Below are 14,252 nucleotides of genomic sequence, written 5' to 3' on the forward strand. Positions count from 1 at the left end.
ATTTATTGCACTGGAATATTCAGTTGTTCTTTACACTCTGAAGTCGACGCTGAAACGATTAGAGTCTGGAGTCTGTGGTGATGGAGACATTGATTTAGAATTCAACGGCCTTGGGCTGGTCAACACTCTCATCTCACAGAAAGAAACTCTGGATTCCACTCTCAGGCCGACCCGGGTCTTTCTGTGATGAGTCTGTATGTTCTCCCTGTGTTTGTGCGGAGTTTGCATGTTGTCCCTGTGTGTATGTCTGTGTGGAGTTTGCATGTCGTCCCTGTGTCTGTGTGGAGTTTGCATGTTCTCCCTGTGTCTGCGTGTGTTTCCTCCAGTTTCCTCCATCAACCCAAAATTAAGGATGCACCGATCCAGCTTCTTCTGTTCTGATACTGATATTGATATTTTGGCTTTAAGTCTCTGCTGACCCCGATACAAACTGATATCAGCGCAGAGACTGAAGACACTGTTTATTACCTTTAAACACAGTATAATAAAACAAATATATAATAAAACATATGTATAATAAAACATGTCCAGATGGAACATCGATTGAACCGATATCTTGGGACCAATATCTGATACCAGAATCGTATCAGTGTATCCTCGGGTCAAATCCACCAGCTAAGGTCATCCTGACCAAGACCAGTGGATTCATTCCTGTCTAACTCTGTTAAACTGATACAGTCATTATTATGACAGGCCTGGTGTCATTTCACTTTGTGTTTTCTACAGACTCATGTTGATGAACACTCTCCCTCCCTGACTGTCTGTCGCTCTCTCCCTCCCTGACTGTCTGTCGCTCTCTCCCTCCCTGACTGTCTGTCGCTCTCTCCCTCCCTGACTGTCTGTCGCTCTCTCCCTCCCTGACTGTCTGTCGCTCTCTCCCTCCCTGACTGTCTGTCGCTCTCTCCCTCGCCTCTCTCTTCCTCTCTCCCCCTCTCTCTCCCTCTCTCTCCCCAATCAGGCTCAGTTTTCTTCTTCTTTGTCGACTGTGAAACACAGCACCAAACTCTAGCCCAAACACAGATCGGACAGAGATCAGACTGAGACTCAAACCAGCATGCCCTTGGAGCTCGCTGTCTGCTCAGAGCTCAGAGCCGAACACTCACCAAACACAGATTGGTTCTGTCTTTACCATAAAAAATGGACCCAGAGCATTTAGACTCAGGCAAGTTTAATGTTATAGTGTGGAACATTTCTGAGTCAAACTGTCCATGGAGACAAGCAGGTGACACACCAGGCCAAGATACAAGTTACGTGTATGTGTATTACAGTAAAAATGCATGTTTTTCAAGGTATTTTATGATTAAATGTCATACTGTGGAATATTCCAAGCAAAGCAACAACATCTCCATGAAGACCAGCAGGTAGCAGACCCTCCACAAGAAAAGTTACACAGAGCACTGTAACAACATACTTTTAATATATTTGTGTATCCAATTGTGAGTTCTAAAACTTTTATGAGAAAGTTTAAATATGTCCTAATTAATTTTATTTCCAGTTTTAATATCTGCTTCAGTTTCAGCTTCAGGTTAGAGCCAGTTTGTGTTTATCCATTTTGACAGCCATTTTCTACAACAGACTCCAGGAGGCAGACTGGACCAGACCAGCTCCACTGTATACTGCTCTATGTGTGCGGGTGTTTGCGTGTGTATATGTATGTGCATGTCTTGTTGTGCGTGTGTGTCTGTGTGTAAACTAAAGTGCTCTATGTCTACATGTGTGCGTGCGTGTGTGTCTGTGTAAACTGTAAATTGCTCTATGTGTGCGTGTGTATGTTTGTGCATGTGTCTTTGTGCGTGTGTGTGTGTGTTTACATAAGTGTGTGTGTGTGTGTATGTGTCTGTGTGTTTACTTGTGCTTGTGTGTCTGTGTATAAACTGTAAACTGCTCTATCTGCCACTATTCTGGTTTATTGGTCTTGTCCTGGTTATAAACTCATTGTAAACCTTTAGCAGCAGAGTGGATCTTATAAATATGAGTTTTAGTAAGAAGTAGAATGAAGACATGGAATAATGTAGTAAAGAAAAAAAGCTGTCCTCTGCATTTGACCCATCCTTCAGTGTCTCTGGGTTAAACCTGTCACGAGCAGTGGGAGATCTTGGTCTACTCTTGGTCAGGACTTGACCTGTTGTACATGTTTGGGTTGATGGAGGAAACCAGAGGAAACCCACACAGACACAGAGACAACATGCAAATAGAAAAGACTTGAGAATCGAACCCACAACCTTCTTGCTGTGAGGTGAGAGTGCTAGCTGTTTAGCCACTGTGCCGCCAGGTTCAGTAACCACAGTGTGTGCAGTTTGCATGTTCTCCTTATGTCTAGGCGGGCTCCTTCAGTCAGCCTCAGGGCAGCTGTGGCTGATTGAAGGAGCCAACACAGAGAGTGAACTAATTTTGTGTAACTGTTCTGATGGGGTCCGCCACCTGATTTGACCCATGGAAATTTTATTGCTTTGCCTGGATTGTTCCACTGTATGGCATTAAACTCATCTCCATGGAGATAAGGAGATAGAAACTGATTTTCTATATGTTTGACCAGGGGTCACCAACACGGTGCCCGCAGCCGGTTCTAAAAATAGCACAATTCACTAATGAGCTGAATCTAAAATTTTGTTTTATTCTGTTATTTTTTTCTAATCATCCTTGCATTTATATAGTTTGAAAAATGACAATATCATAAAAAATATGCTCATTATACATGAAGTTTAGATAAGTTAAGGTGAACTCTGACCTATTCAAGTCAAAGGTCAGTATTGTGCGTGTGACAAAACCAGTGCACAGCTAGCAAGTGCTGCGAAGATGCGCGCCGATTGCAGTTTCTTAACCCAAAAACATGGAAAAAAAACCCAAAAAACTACCCACCAGGACGCACACTATGGGCAGAAAAAGCCTGTGAGCTAAAGGCAGCTTTGGGTAAGCAACAGTCTTTTTTTCACGAAACCGGCGAAAAAGTCAGAAAAAGCAACAGAGATTTATTTAAAAATATGTAAGGTGATTTTTTTGCAACATAGTTTATGTTTTGTTAAAAAGGTTTGTCAGTGGTTCATGAAAAAGGGCCATTTTTCCTATGAGATTTAATTATGTAAGTGATCATCTGAAAATGTAACAATTGCTAAGATTAATAAAGTTAGTGAATGCTGAATATTGATATCTGTTTCCCACCTTTCTGTCATTGTTGATAATTATTGAGAAATCATTAACGTGATCAGTGTGTTCACATAGATGATTATCATTTATCATTATTAATAATGTATAACTAAAGGCAAACTGAGCAAATGTGTTATTTCAGAAGAGCGTATCAAACTGGTAGCCCTTCATATAACTCAGTGCCCGTGAAGTAGCTCTCAGTTTAAAAAAAATCATATTCAAAAATCTTGGTGACCTGCACTTTTGACAGCCCTAATCGATACTAAAACTAGTATCAAAATTAGATACTTATTTTTCGTAGGTATCAATATTAAAAAAGTCCCATTGACAGAAATGAACATTTCCTGAATATCTTTAGAATGATCTTGACCTGTATCTTTCACAAGTATAAGACACATAGACTAGTGTACACCCATGGACCAGTATGGAACATACTGGACCACTGAGGAATTACACAGATATAACGCCACATGGGAATAGAAAACAGAGTTCCGACTTTTAATGTGGAAAATCATAGTATATTGTCAAAAGAAAGAGTGTTTTTATTATCATTTTGGTATTGGGATCGGTATCGAGTATCAAGTCTGTTCCTTAGTATCGTGACAGCACTACAGGACATGTATACTATGTAAATCAGTGAACATACGATGTTTGGACTCTTCACTGAATGCACTCCCAGCCACTGTCCCCCTTGTTTATATGAGCTCTGGTTACAGAGTTCACACAGGAGTCTGTTCATTTGAGAACAGTAGTTTGATACAGCTCTGATAAGTCTGAAATCCAGCCAGCTCCGCCTCAGACCAGAGCCCGGAGAACCCGAGAGCCTGGAGAACCCGAGAGCCTGGAGAACCCGAGAGCCCGGAGAACCCGAGAGCCCGGAGAACCCGAGAGCCCGGAGAACCCGAGAGCCCGGAGAACCCGAAGAAACCGAGAGCCCGGAGCCCCAGAGCTCCAGAGCTCTAAGCCCGAGCTCCAACCCCCAGAGCCCAAGAGCTCCAGAGCTCCAAGCCCCAGAGAGCAGAGCCCCAGAGAGCAGAGCCTCAGAGCCCAAAACCCCAGAGAACAGAGCCTAGAGAGCAAGAGCCCAGAGCCTTTTAATGTTTAACCCATTTTCCTCTGTGAAGGTTAATGCTGTTTCATGAGGTCAGCAAACGGTCACTGCTGCTCCATAAACCATGATCTCACAGAGTCAAACGCATCGATCTACCTTTTATTTACTAACATGTGTTTATCTGACCTTGGCTTGGTGGCGTCCCCTGCCTGGAGTGCTGTCACAATACTAAAGCACACAATATTTTTAAAACTCAATTTCAATACTAAGGATCCATACTCGTTGCCAATACCAAGATGATAATAAAAACACTCTTTCTGTAGAAAATACAGGGTGATTTTCCACATTAAATAGTAGTACTTTGTGTTCTGTTCCCATGTGTCTTATATCTGTGTAATCCCTCAGTGTCCAGTATGTTCCATAGTGGTCCATGGGTGTATACTAGTCTATGTGTCTTATACTTAAAGATACAGCTCAAGATCATTCTAAAGATATTTAGGAAAGATTAATTTCTGTCCTGTCAAGGGGACTTTTTTAATATCGATACCTGCGGAAAATTTGTATCTATTTTTGATACTAGTTTTAGTATTGATTACCGTAGTATCTGATTTTCTGTACTTTTGACAGCCCTTAAGAACAATGCATTTTTTCCACACAAACTGCATAATGGCGTGTTTGAGTCTTTTTGTCGCTCATCACTCTCCTTACACTGCCCACCGCCTTTGTACTAAATAGCCCTATTGTGAGCCTCTAGATCCCTTCAGCAGCAGGGCCGAACAATATGTGGATTGTAAATAAGAAAAACGAGAATAATCACAAACTATCACTAATCCATCTGAAGAGACGGATCCTCCCTGAGTAAACAAAGGTGTGACTGTCCACCAAAGACACCAGAAGAGGGAAGGCCACACGAGCAGCAAGGCCTCTTCACCCTGTCCTCCATCTGACCCTCTCCTCCTCTGTACCATATCTTCAGCGTTTTTCTTTTGTGCACAAGTAGTAATTTTCAGGAGTCTATCTACACATTTCATAATGATGAGAAATCATGAGTGCTGCCATAGCGATTAACGATTTAAAACTACTGAAAGACGATAATTTAGAATACATCACCACATACAGAGAGTAGATTTACCTGGGGGAGGGGCCAGGAGGCAGAGGTAGATGAGGAGCAGATGAGGTAAACTCCAGGACAGCAGATTCTGTTGTGCAAACGGCATTCTGCACAACTGAAGAAAACACCACACTCTTGTCATATTGGAGCTATACAAAAATACATGGAAGTGTGAGTGCGATGATACTATGGTTTACCTGGCTCTGGTCGATCAGTGGAACAAACAAAGAAGATGAACGAGAATTTAAGTTGGCAATGAGTGAAACAGACCCAACATGGCCGACGCTGGCATGGCTCAAGAGCTCAAATTCATCTGTAGAAAAATAAACAAAAGAAAACTATTTACCTGTGCTTTCAGATTTAAAGTCTCTGCACTGGATTTTTCTGTCTTAAAAATGTGAAAAACAGAACTTGTTCATTGTAAACAGTTTGCAGTGGTCCAAAGTTCGTCCTCACTTACCTTATGCATTCAAAACATCCTGATTATTCACCATCAGTTTATAAGCACTTCTTATAACTTTCAGAGCCAAATTTTGTTGTGATGGTTAGGCTAACAACTACTATCATGCTAACATGTACTTCCTGATTCTCAGACAATAAATCACTTTATACAACTTACTCTGACCTCAAGAGCTCCTTATACAATATATCTGTCCTGGGGAGAGACCATAGACTATATAAATGGACATAGCTAACCGGCTATCCACCGTGTTCCAAATAGGAAGTGATCATGGGCGCGCTTCATTTGACTCTAGCTCCAGTCCACTTTCTATTGAAAAACTGTGGCCTTTCTCTCTGTAACTGCTGCTGTCAGACTCGTCATTTTGGTCTTAAAATGTTCGTATTAACATGATGATCTACATGATTCTGTTTTTTTTTAATTTCACTATTGTGTCAGTAAACCAAGATATGAACATTAATAACATTAATAGAAATCAGGCGCCTTCTTTCCCCGAGATTGCTCCTGCTAGTGTTAGCAACAGGTTTGATTGACAGTGTTGAGGATACTCTTGGTCGGAATTCCTAATATGAAACTTAGCTCCAAATTGGCCCCTAAAACCATTAGCCTCCATGAGCTTCATTTGACTGAAGCTGAACGCTGTGGGTGACATCACACTCACTTAGTTTACTTCCTTCTACAGTGTATGGAAGAGACACATTTTGCTCAAATACATGGGAGGAAACGAGGTACAGTGCCTTTAAGTATTAACTGTAGTTTCTGTTTACAATACTGGGTAAAGTAAGAGAAAATAAATTCTGCGCGTTGTTGTGGGCCAGATGTGGGCCAAATCTCAGAGACAGAAGGAAGTCATGACAGATACTTCTTCGTTCAGGCATGACTAGAAATTCAACATACCACAGTAAAATTATTTTTTAAATCTCTCAAACTGAAAACACTCTTGTGAGATGTTGTAATACAGGAAGTGCTCCACTGTGTTTTTAAACTCCACACACCTTCACTAGAATCATTTGGATGATTTGAGCCCTGGAATTGACTATCTCTACTGAACTAAAGGTAAAAGGAGCTGTTAACCTGAAAACTACCACTTCATGACATCACAAGGTGGAACAGAGCATTTTGAGCTTTGGAGATGTAGACAGATTAATAATAAAGTGTTACTCAAACATGTGTGAATGAAACAAAACATAGTCATAATCATAGTCACTTTTGCATGATATAGGACCTCTAAGGTAAATTTAAGGTTAAAAGTTCTGATACAGATCAGAACAATTTTAAAACTGCTCAGGAAATGGAAACTTCTGGTGAAGTTAGTATGTAGTTTAGTGGTTTTAGCATCAGTTCGATCTCATCTTCCAACATTTAAGCATAAATCAAACATTATAATAGCACCACAGTTTATAACTATTAACTTTGTTTGATTTCCATTTTATATTTAATGGATTCTTAAGTTAATCTTGAATCATAAACAGAGCAATAACACTGTAGGGAGAGGTCTAAAGAAATCAGCTGTTTCCACATTTGCCTCAGTGAACTTTGAACTCTGGGCTTTAGACTTTATAAATACTTTATTTTTACAGATAAAAGGTTCAAAACAGAACAGAACATTTTGAGTAGTTCAAAGTTGGCATTTCTGACCATGGCACAAGTCTTAATACTTTGAACTAAAGTTGCTACTGTTGGCTCATATCAGAGAAGTGAGTGTACTGTTACTTCCAAATAATAAGTAACAGTATAATAATATATATAATATAAGTATAATATAATAATAATAATAGTCAAGTAAAAGAGTAAAAAAAGCCTTTGGGAAAAGTAGTACTTGATTAAGAGTAACTTAAAGAGTAACTGTCGGGGCGTAAAGTCTGTTTTATAATTTTGGTGAATATGACAAAACATGAAATAAGTCACAAAATATGGTATTGTGGTAAAGAGCCACAAAAATTAGCCAAACTAAATCATATCTGAATGAGCCAGAAACACAAATGTTCAAACCAGAACTAAACCAGGACTAAACCAAGCTGACACTAAATTATATCTGAAGGAGCTGCAAGAAACACAAATGTTCAAATAATTTCATATTGTCGACACAAAGCTCAAGTCACTTTAGACTCACTCACATACATCCACATATCTTTAAATCTCGACCAACTCCACATCATGAGAAACAAAAATGTCATATCTTTAACTTTAAATTACACTCAACTTCCAAACAATGTTAAAACTGCTGTTCCCAACATGTTCTGTCAAATATAATTATGTTCACTTTGTAGTAAGAAAAATGGTAAGTAAATATTTCAAATAATCCATAGATGAACTGGTTTCTAACCTGCGTGCTACTGTATAAATGTAGCGTATACATGTGAACCAAAATTACCTCTTTTTGTTAACGTTCCAGTTGGATTTTAGAGGAAAAATCTTGGTTATTTTTTGCACCTGTTCATCTTATCTTTGTTATCGTCTCATCTCAAAATGGCTGGTTAAAGCATGCCTTGTCAAACAAAGGTCCTCTATTACAACCAGAATACAGGTTTATTTAAATGTAATTACCTTTCTAGTTTTAGTGGGACGAGGAGCCACAGCTTTTCCTTAAGTAAAAGTACTGTTACACTGTAAAATATGTTACTTGAGTAGTTACTGTACTTATACTTGTGTAAATGTAACTGAGTACTTTCTATCTTCGATCATAATAGACCAACTGTATACATGTTAAAAGCAGCACAGATTTCTAACCTGTTCAAATGAAGGTTTAAAGAGTGAAATGGAACATAAACACCCACAGATCTTCTCATGTAACTAAAGACAGGCTGATTCTGACGCCGCAGTGAGAGACGATGAGTTGCTGGTTTGACAGGTGCTTCCCATCAATTGGGCAACTCAAAAGGAGGCTTGGCTAAAGCTCTCAAAACAAGTAGGTATGTTCATAATCTGACCATCACAAAACCCTCACAGGAGAACTACAGAAGTTCAGTCAAAATCAACTCTTTATACCGAAAAGCATTACAGTGTAGTACGGAACATGAACTGAACAGTTTACACAGAGTCTCCCTTGAAATTAATGAGATTCTTATTTAACCAGAAGTGCAACCACAAACAGAGAGCGGTTTAGAGCATTTAGAAGAAAAAGTGGGCAGGGCTGAGTAAGGTCAATAATCAAAATAAAATAATTCATCAGGGGCCAATTTGGAGCAGAGTTCGATATTTAGAATTCTGACCACGAGTATCATAGCAACCATAGAGCCAATCCAGAGCGAGGATGATGAAAATAACACCTCTTTCCACCCGCATTGCTAGTTTAGCAGGGAGGAGGCGCTTAGTAACGTTGTCAAACAAACCTGTTGCTAATGCTAGCAGGAGTGACCTTGGGGAAAGAAGGCACCAGATTCATCTGTTATTAATGTTCATGTTTTGATTTACAGACAGAATAGTGAAATAAAAAAAACAGGATCATGTAGAGCGGGTTAATACGAACATTTTAAGACCAAGCAGCGACCACAGTTTGTACAAGTAAATTGGAGTCAATGGAGCTGGAAGGGTGCCCACGATCAGTTCCTATTTGGAACGCGTCGGCTAGCAGCCAAATATTGTAAATAAACCCGTCATAAACCGCAGTAGCCATTTACGAGGTTTTCCTACTGAGCAAATGCAGCTCTCAGTCCTGAACATTAAACAAACACTGAGCCTTTAACCTTGTAATATCAATAAGACTCCAGATAACGCATTACATCTGCTTCAGACTTAGACTTGTTTAGTCTCTACACAGTCCAGACTTAGACATGGTTTAGTGTCTGCGTGGTCCTGACTTAGACTCTATGCAGTCCTGACTTAGACCTGGTTTAGTGTCTACGTGGTCCTGACTTAAACCTGGTTTAGTCTCTATGCAGTCCTGACTTAGACCTGGTTTAGTGTCTACGTGGTCCTGACTTAAACCTTGTTTAGTCTCTGTTTTTGTTGCTTTTATTTTAATTTTTTTGGTTGGTTTGGCTGATTCGTGGAGGGCATCCTTCAGCCTGTTACCATAGAAACATTGTTCCTTTGGCTATAATAGTGTTAACCGTGTAACTTTCGGACAGTGGAAAGTCAGCTACAGGATTCTGTGGAAACAGAAACTTAAAACCATACCTTAGAACATTTTCGATAGCTGTGTTTTAAGCCTGTGACAAATGAACATTTCCACAGAAACGAACAGGAAGAGGCCCTCCTCCAGGTCAAGCAAGAGTCAGGTTTGTGGAGATGCAAGCCCGCTCAGAATAAAGACAGACGTTTTACTGTGTTTCAGTGCAAAAAAAATCCATGACGAATAAACATGTTTTTATTTTAATCTATTTTTCTGGCAAAAAAAACATTTTCAGTGTTGGCTCAGTTCCTGGTTCAGACCAGGTTTAGTCCCGGTTTAGTCCCGGTTTAGTCCCAGTTTAGTCCCAGTTTAGTCCCAGTTTAGTCCCAGTTTAGTCCCAGTTTAGTCCCAGTTCAGACTCTTACATTTCATGTTTGTTGGCACTAACCTGTTTGCTTAGCGCCACATGAGTGTGCATTCCTTTGTACTAGAGTTGTTTTCTCTCTTTTCTTCAAAGTCAAATTTCTCAAATTTCAAAACTCCAAAAAATATTATCCAAACAGCTCAGAGGGAAATCTGACTTTTCTTCTTAAAATTCCAGGTAAAGTTTTGGTTTTCACAGAGCAGTAATACAAACAGGTGGGAGTAGCAGGTGCAGACGGTCCCAGGTACAATGGCAGTTTTTCCCTGAAGGCGATTCTCATTCAGAACAAAGCCGTTACTGACCAAAGCGCTGCCATTTTAATACCAGGATGACCTCTTCTACTTACTCCTTGTTCCAATATTTCCCAGTTTTGGTTTTCCAGTTTTGGAAAGTTGGAAGTTCACAAAAAGAATTCCAAGTTGGTGCAGTTTTCAAGATGCATCTGCAAAGAAAAATAAGGGAACAGTATAAGGTTTAAGGTTTAAGAATCTTACACTAAAATACAATGAAAAAAACTGTTGTGTCCTTAGGCAAGACACTTCACCCACTCTGCTTAGTAGTATGAATGTGGTGTGTGAGTGTTGGTGGTGGTCAGAGGGGCCCGTGGCACAGATAGACATCCTCACTTCTCTTAGTCTGTCCGAGGGCAGCTGAAGCTACAATAGTGTGGAGTGAATATAGAATGTTCTGAGAAGCCCTGTAGATCAGTGGTCCCCAACTTTTTTATCACTGCGGACCGGCCAACGCTTGAAAATTTTACCGTGGACCGGAGGGGGGGGGCCCTCTCCAAGTGGCGGAGCAGTTTTGAAAGCTTCATTGCCTCATTACAGAGCTGGTTGCCGCATATTATGCAGAGCGGGCTTGGTCTGTGGGAATCACCTGTCACGATAAATGCATAGTTCAAGTAGAACTCCTGGTATTGTCTGTTAAAAGCTTTCTTTTACTTGGAAGTTGGCTCTTTTTCTGTCTCTTCACTGGGCCTTTTCCCCTTCGAAAAGAAACTTTCCAAAGACGTCTGTTTTTTACTCATTTTGCTAATTTGTGGGTTAAGTTCAAGCGCTCAAGTGACGGAAATGTAACTGAGAGAATCCGGTAATTTTTCAAAATAAACGATTGTTCAGACTCAGATAATAAATACAACGGAAATAATTAATTATTTCTTGGACGGCCGGTGGCCCAGTACCAATTGATCCACGGACCGGTACCGGTCCATGGCCCGGTGGTTGGGGACCACTGCTGTAGATGTAAAGCAAAAAATGTGTTTCTAAAATCGTTCAGCTCAACTTCAGTAAAAAAACTCTTGTTGGTTGGCAAAAGTGCTCAAAACGATTCCGTAACTCTGTGTATCTGACCCATGAGTTTAATCTGACTTTTTACAGATAAATACCAAAAAAATCCTAAATCTTCCAATCACTCACTCACTCCTTTCTGCTGTTGTCCGATAGAAACAAAATACATCAAAATACATCAGGGAAACTGAACGAGCATTTGAAACTGTTTAAAAAGATACGGTTGAAAAACATCCACATATCTTTAAATCTCGACCAACTCCACATCATGAGAAACAAAAATGTCATATCTTTAACTTTAAATTACACTCAACTTCCAAACAATGTTAAAACTGCTGTTCCCAACATGTTCTGTCAAATATAATTATGTTCACTTTGTAGTAAGAAAAATGGTAAGTTAATATTTCAAATAATCCATAGATGAACTGGTTTCTAACCTGCGTGCTATTGTATAAATGTAGCGTATACATGTGAACCAAAATTACCTCTTTTTGTTAACATTCCAGTTGGATTTTAGAGGAAAAATCTTGGTTATTTTTTGCACCTGTTCATCTTATCTTTGTTATCGTCTCATCTCAAAATGGCTGGTTAAAGCATGCCTTGTCAAACAAAGGTCCTCTATTACAAACAGAATACAGGTTTATTTAAATGTAATTACCTTTCTAGTTTCAGTGAAAATGCATTGGTAAAATTTTAAGCAGTTTTAGAGCTTCTTGTCCTGGTTCAGTCCTGGTTTAGTCCATGTTTAATGCCCTTTTAAACCTGGTTCAGTCCTGATTTAGTCCTGGTTAGGTCTTGGTTTAGTTCCTGTTTAGTGCTGTTTTAAATTCAGTCCTAGTTCCATCAACAAATCAAACCACCAAAACGAGTTGTGCGTGTATTTTTATGCTGTAAAAAAGTCTTTTTATTTTTGGGGATTTTTGTGTTTCTGAATATTTAACACACACTCCTGCTTCACATTTGACCCAAAACACAATGCTGTTTCGCCCTTGCAAAGACCCACCCAATCTCCAACTGAGCCCTGTTTCTGAAAACCTTTGGGGCCCTCCAGCAGCACTCCTGATCCTTTTGATTCTTGATAAAACCACAAGATTATTGTAAAAATGCACCGGCCAATAGTTAACAAAATGTTTTTAGTGAGTAACTATGACTATTATAAAAATAAAATATATATATATATATATATATATATATATATATACACACACACACACACACACACCCACCCCCCACACACACATTATATATATATATATATATATATATATATATATATATATATATATATACACACACACACAAACACACCCCCACACACTCACCTAAAGGATTATTAGGAACACCTGTTCAATTTCTCCTTAATGCAATTATCTAATCAACCAATCACATGGCAGTTGCTTCAATGCATTTAGGGCTGTGGTCCTGGTCAAGACAATCTCCTGAACTCCAAACTGACTGTCAGAATGAGAAAGAAAGGTGATTTAAGCAATTCTGAGCATGGCATGGTTGTTGGTGCCAGACGGGCCGGTCTGAGTATTTCACAATCTGCTCAGTTACTGGGATTTTCACACACAACCATTTCTAGGGTTTACAAAGAATGGTGTGAAAAGGGAAAAACATCCAGTATGCGGCAGTCCTGTGGGCGAAAATGCCTTGTTGATGCTAGACGTCAGAGGAGAATGGGCCGAGTGATTCAAGCTGATAGAAGAGAAACGTTGACTGAAATAACCACTCGTTACAACCAAGGAATGCAGCAAAGCATTTGTGAAGCCACAACATGCACAACCTTGAGGCGGATGGGCTACAACAGCAAGAGACCCCACCGGGTACCACTCATCTCCACTACAAATAGGAAAAAGAGGCTACAATTTGCACGAGCTCACCAAAATTGGACAGTTGAAGACTGGAAAAATGTTGCCTGGTCTGATGAGTCTCGATTTCTATTGAGACATTTAAATGGTAGAGTCAGAATTTGGCGTAAACAGAATGAGAACATGGATCCATCATGCCTTGTTACCACTGTGCAGGCTGGTGGTGGTGGTGTAATGGTGTGGGGAATGTTTTCTTGGCACACTTTTGTCCATCCCTTCCACATCATGTACCCATCCTCTGATGGCTACTTCCAGCAGTATAATGCACCATGTCATAAAGCTCGAATCATTTCAAATTGGTTTCTTGAACATGACAATGAGTTCACTGTACTACAATGGCCCCCACAGTCACCAGACATCATCAACTACAAGATGTTGTCCTATCAACATTTCTAAAGAATGCTTTCAGCACCTTGTTGAATCAATGCCACGCAGAATTAAGGCAGTTCTGAAGGCAAAACGGGGTCAAACACCGTATTAGTATGGTGTTCCTAATAATCCTTCAGGTGAGTGTGTGTATATATATATATATATATATATATATATACATACACATACACATACACACACACACACACACACACTATAATTAAACCATCATCAATTTGTTTTTTTGTGAAGTCATAACAGTGACAACTTCTAGCGCTCCAAAAGTACTGTAAATATATACTTTTTAATATATAATAAGGGTATTGTTAAAGTATTGACTATGGGACAATAATTTACAAATGCAATGCAATCTGGATAAAAGGAACAACAGCCTATGCATCAAAACCAAGATCCTTAAATAAAAATTTAATCCAAAATGGACGTTGGTTGGTCTCGTACATTTGGTGCTTATCTGCTTA

General features: G+C 39.6%; 1 protein-coding gene across 1 annotated transcript in view; it reads right to left on the bottom strand.

Annotated features, from left to right (window-relative positions):
• kiaa0319l (KIAA0319-like ortholog) overlaps positions 1-10,353 on the bottom strand; it is a 33,779-nt gene extending 23,426 nt beyond the window's left edge. The window contains exons 1-3 of the mRNA XM_033974895.2: positions 10,269-10,353; positions 5,504-5,619; positions 5,328-5,421 (exon numbers count right to left, since the gene is read on the bottom strand). Of these exons, the coding sequence (XP_033830786.1) occupies positions 5,328-5,412 (85 nt within the window). The 5' untranslated portion in view covers positions 5,413-5,421; positions 5,504-5,619; positions 10,269-10,353. The remainder of the gene's footprint in view (positions 1-5,327; positions 5,422-5,503; positions 5,620-10,268) is intronic.
• Between the last annotated feature and the right edge of the window lie 3,899 nt (positions 10,354-14,252).

This window comes from Periophthalmus magnuspinnatus, chromosome 11, assembly GCF_009829125.3.
Source record: "Periophthalmus magnuspinnatus isolate fPerMag1 chromosome 11, fPerMag1.2.pri, whole genome shotgun sequence".
Taxonomy (NCBI): domain Eukaryota; kingdom Metazoa; phylum Chordata; class Actinopteri; order Gobiiformes; family Gobiidae; genus Periophthalmus; species Periophthalmus magnuspinnatus.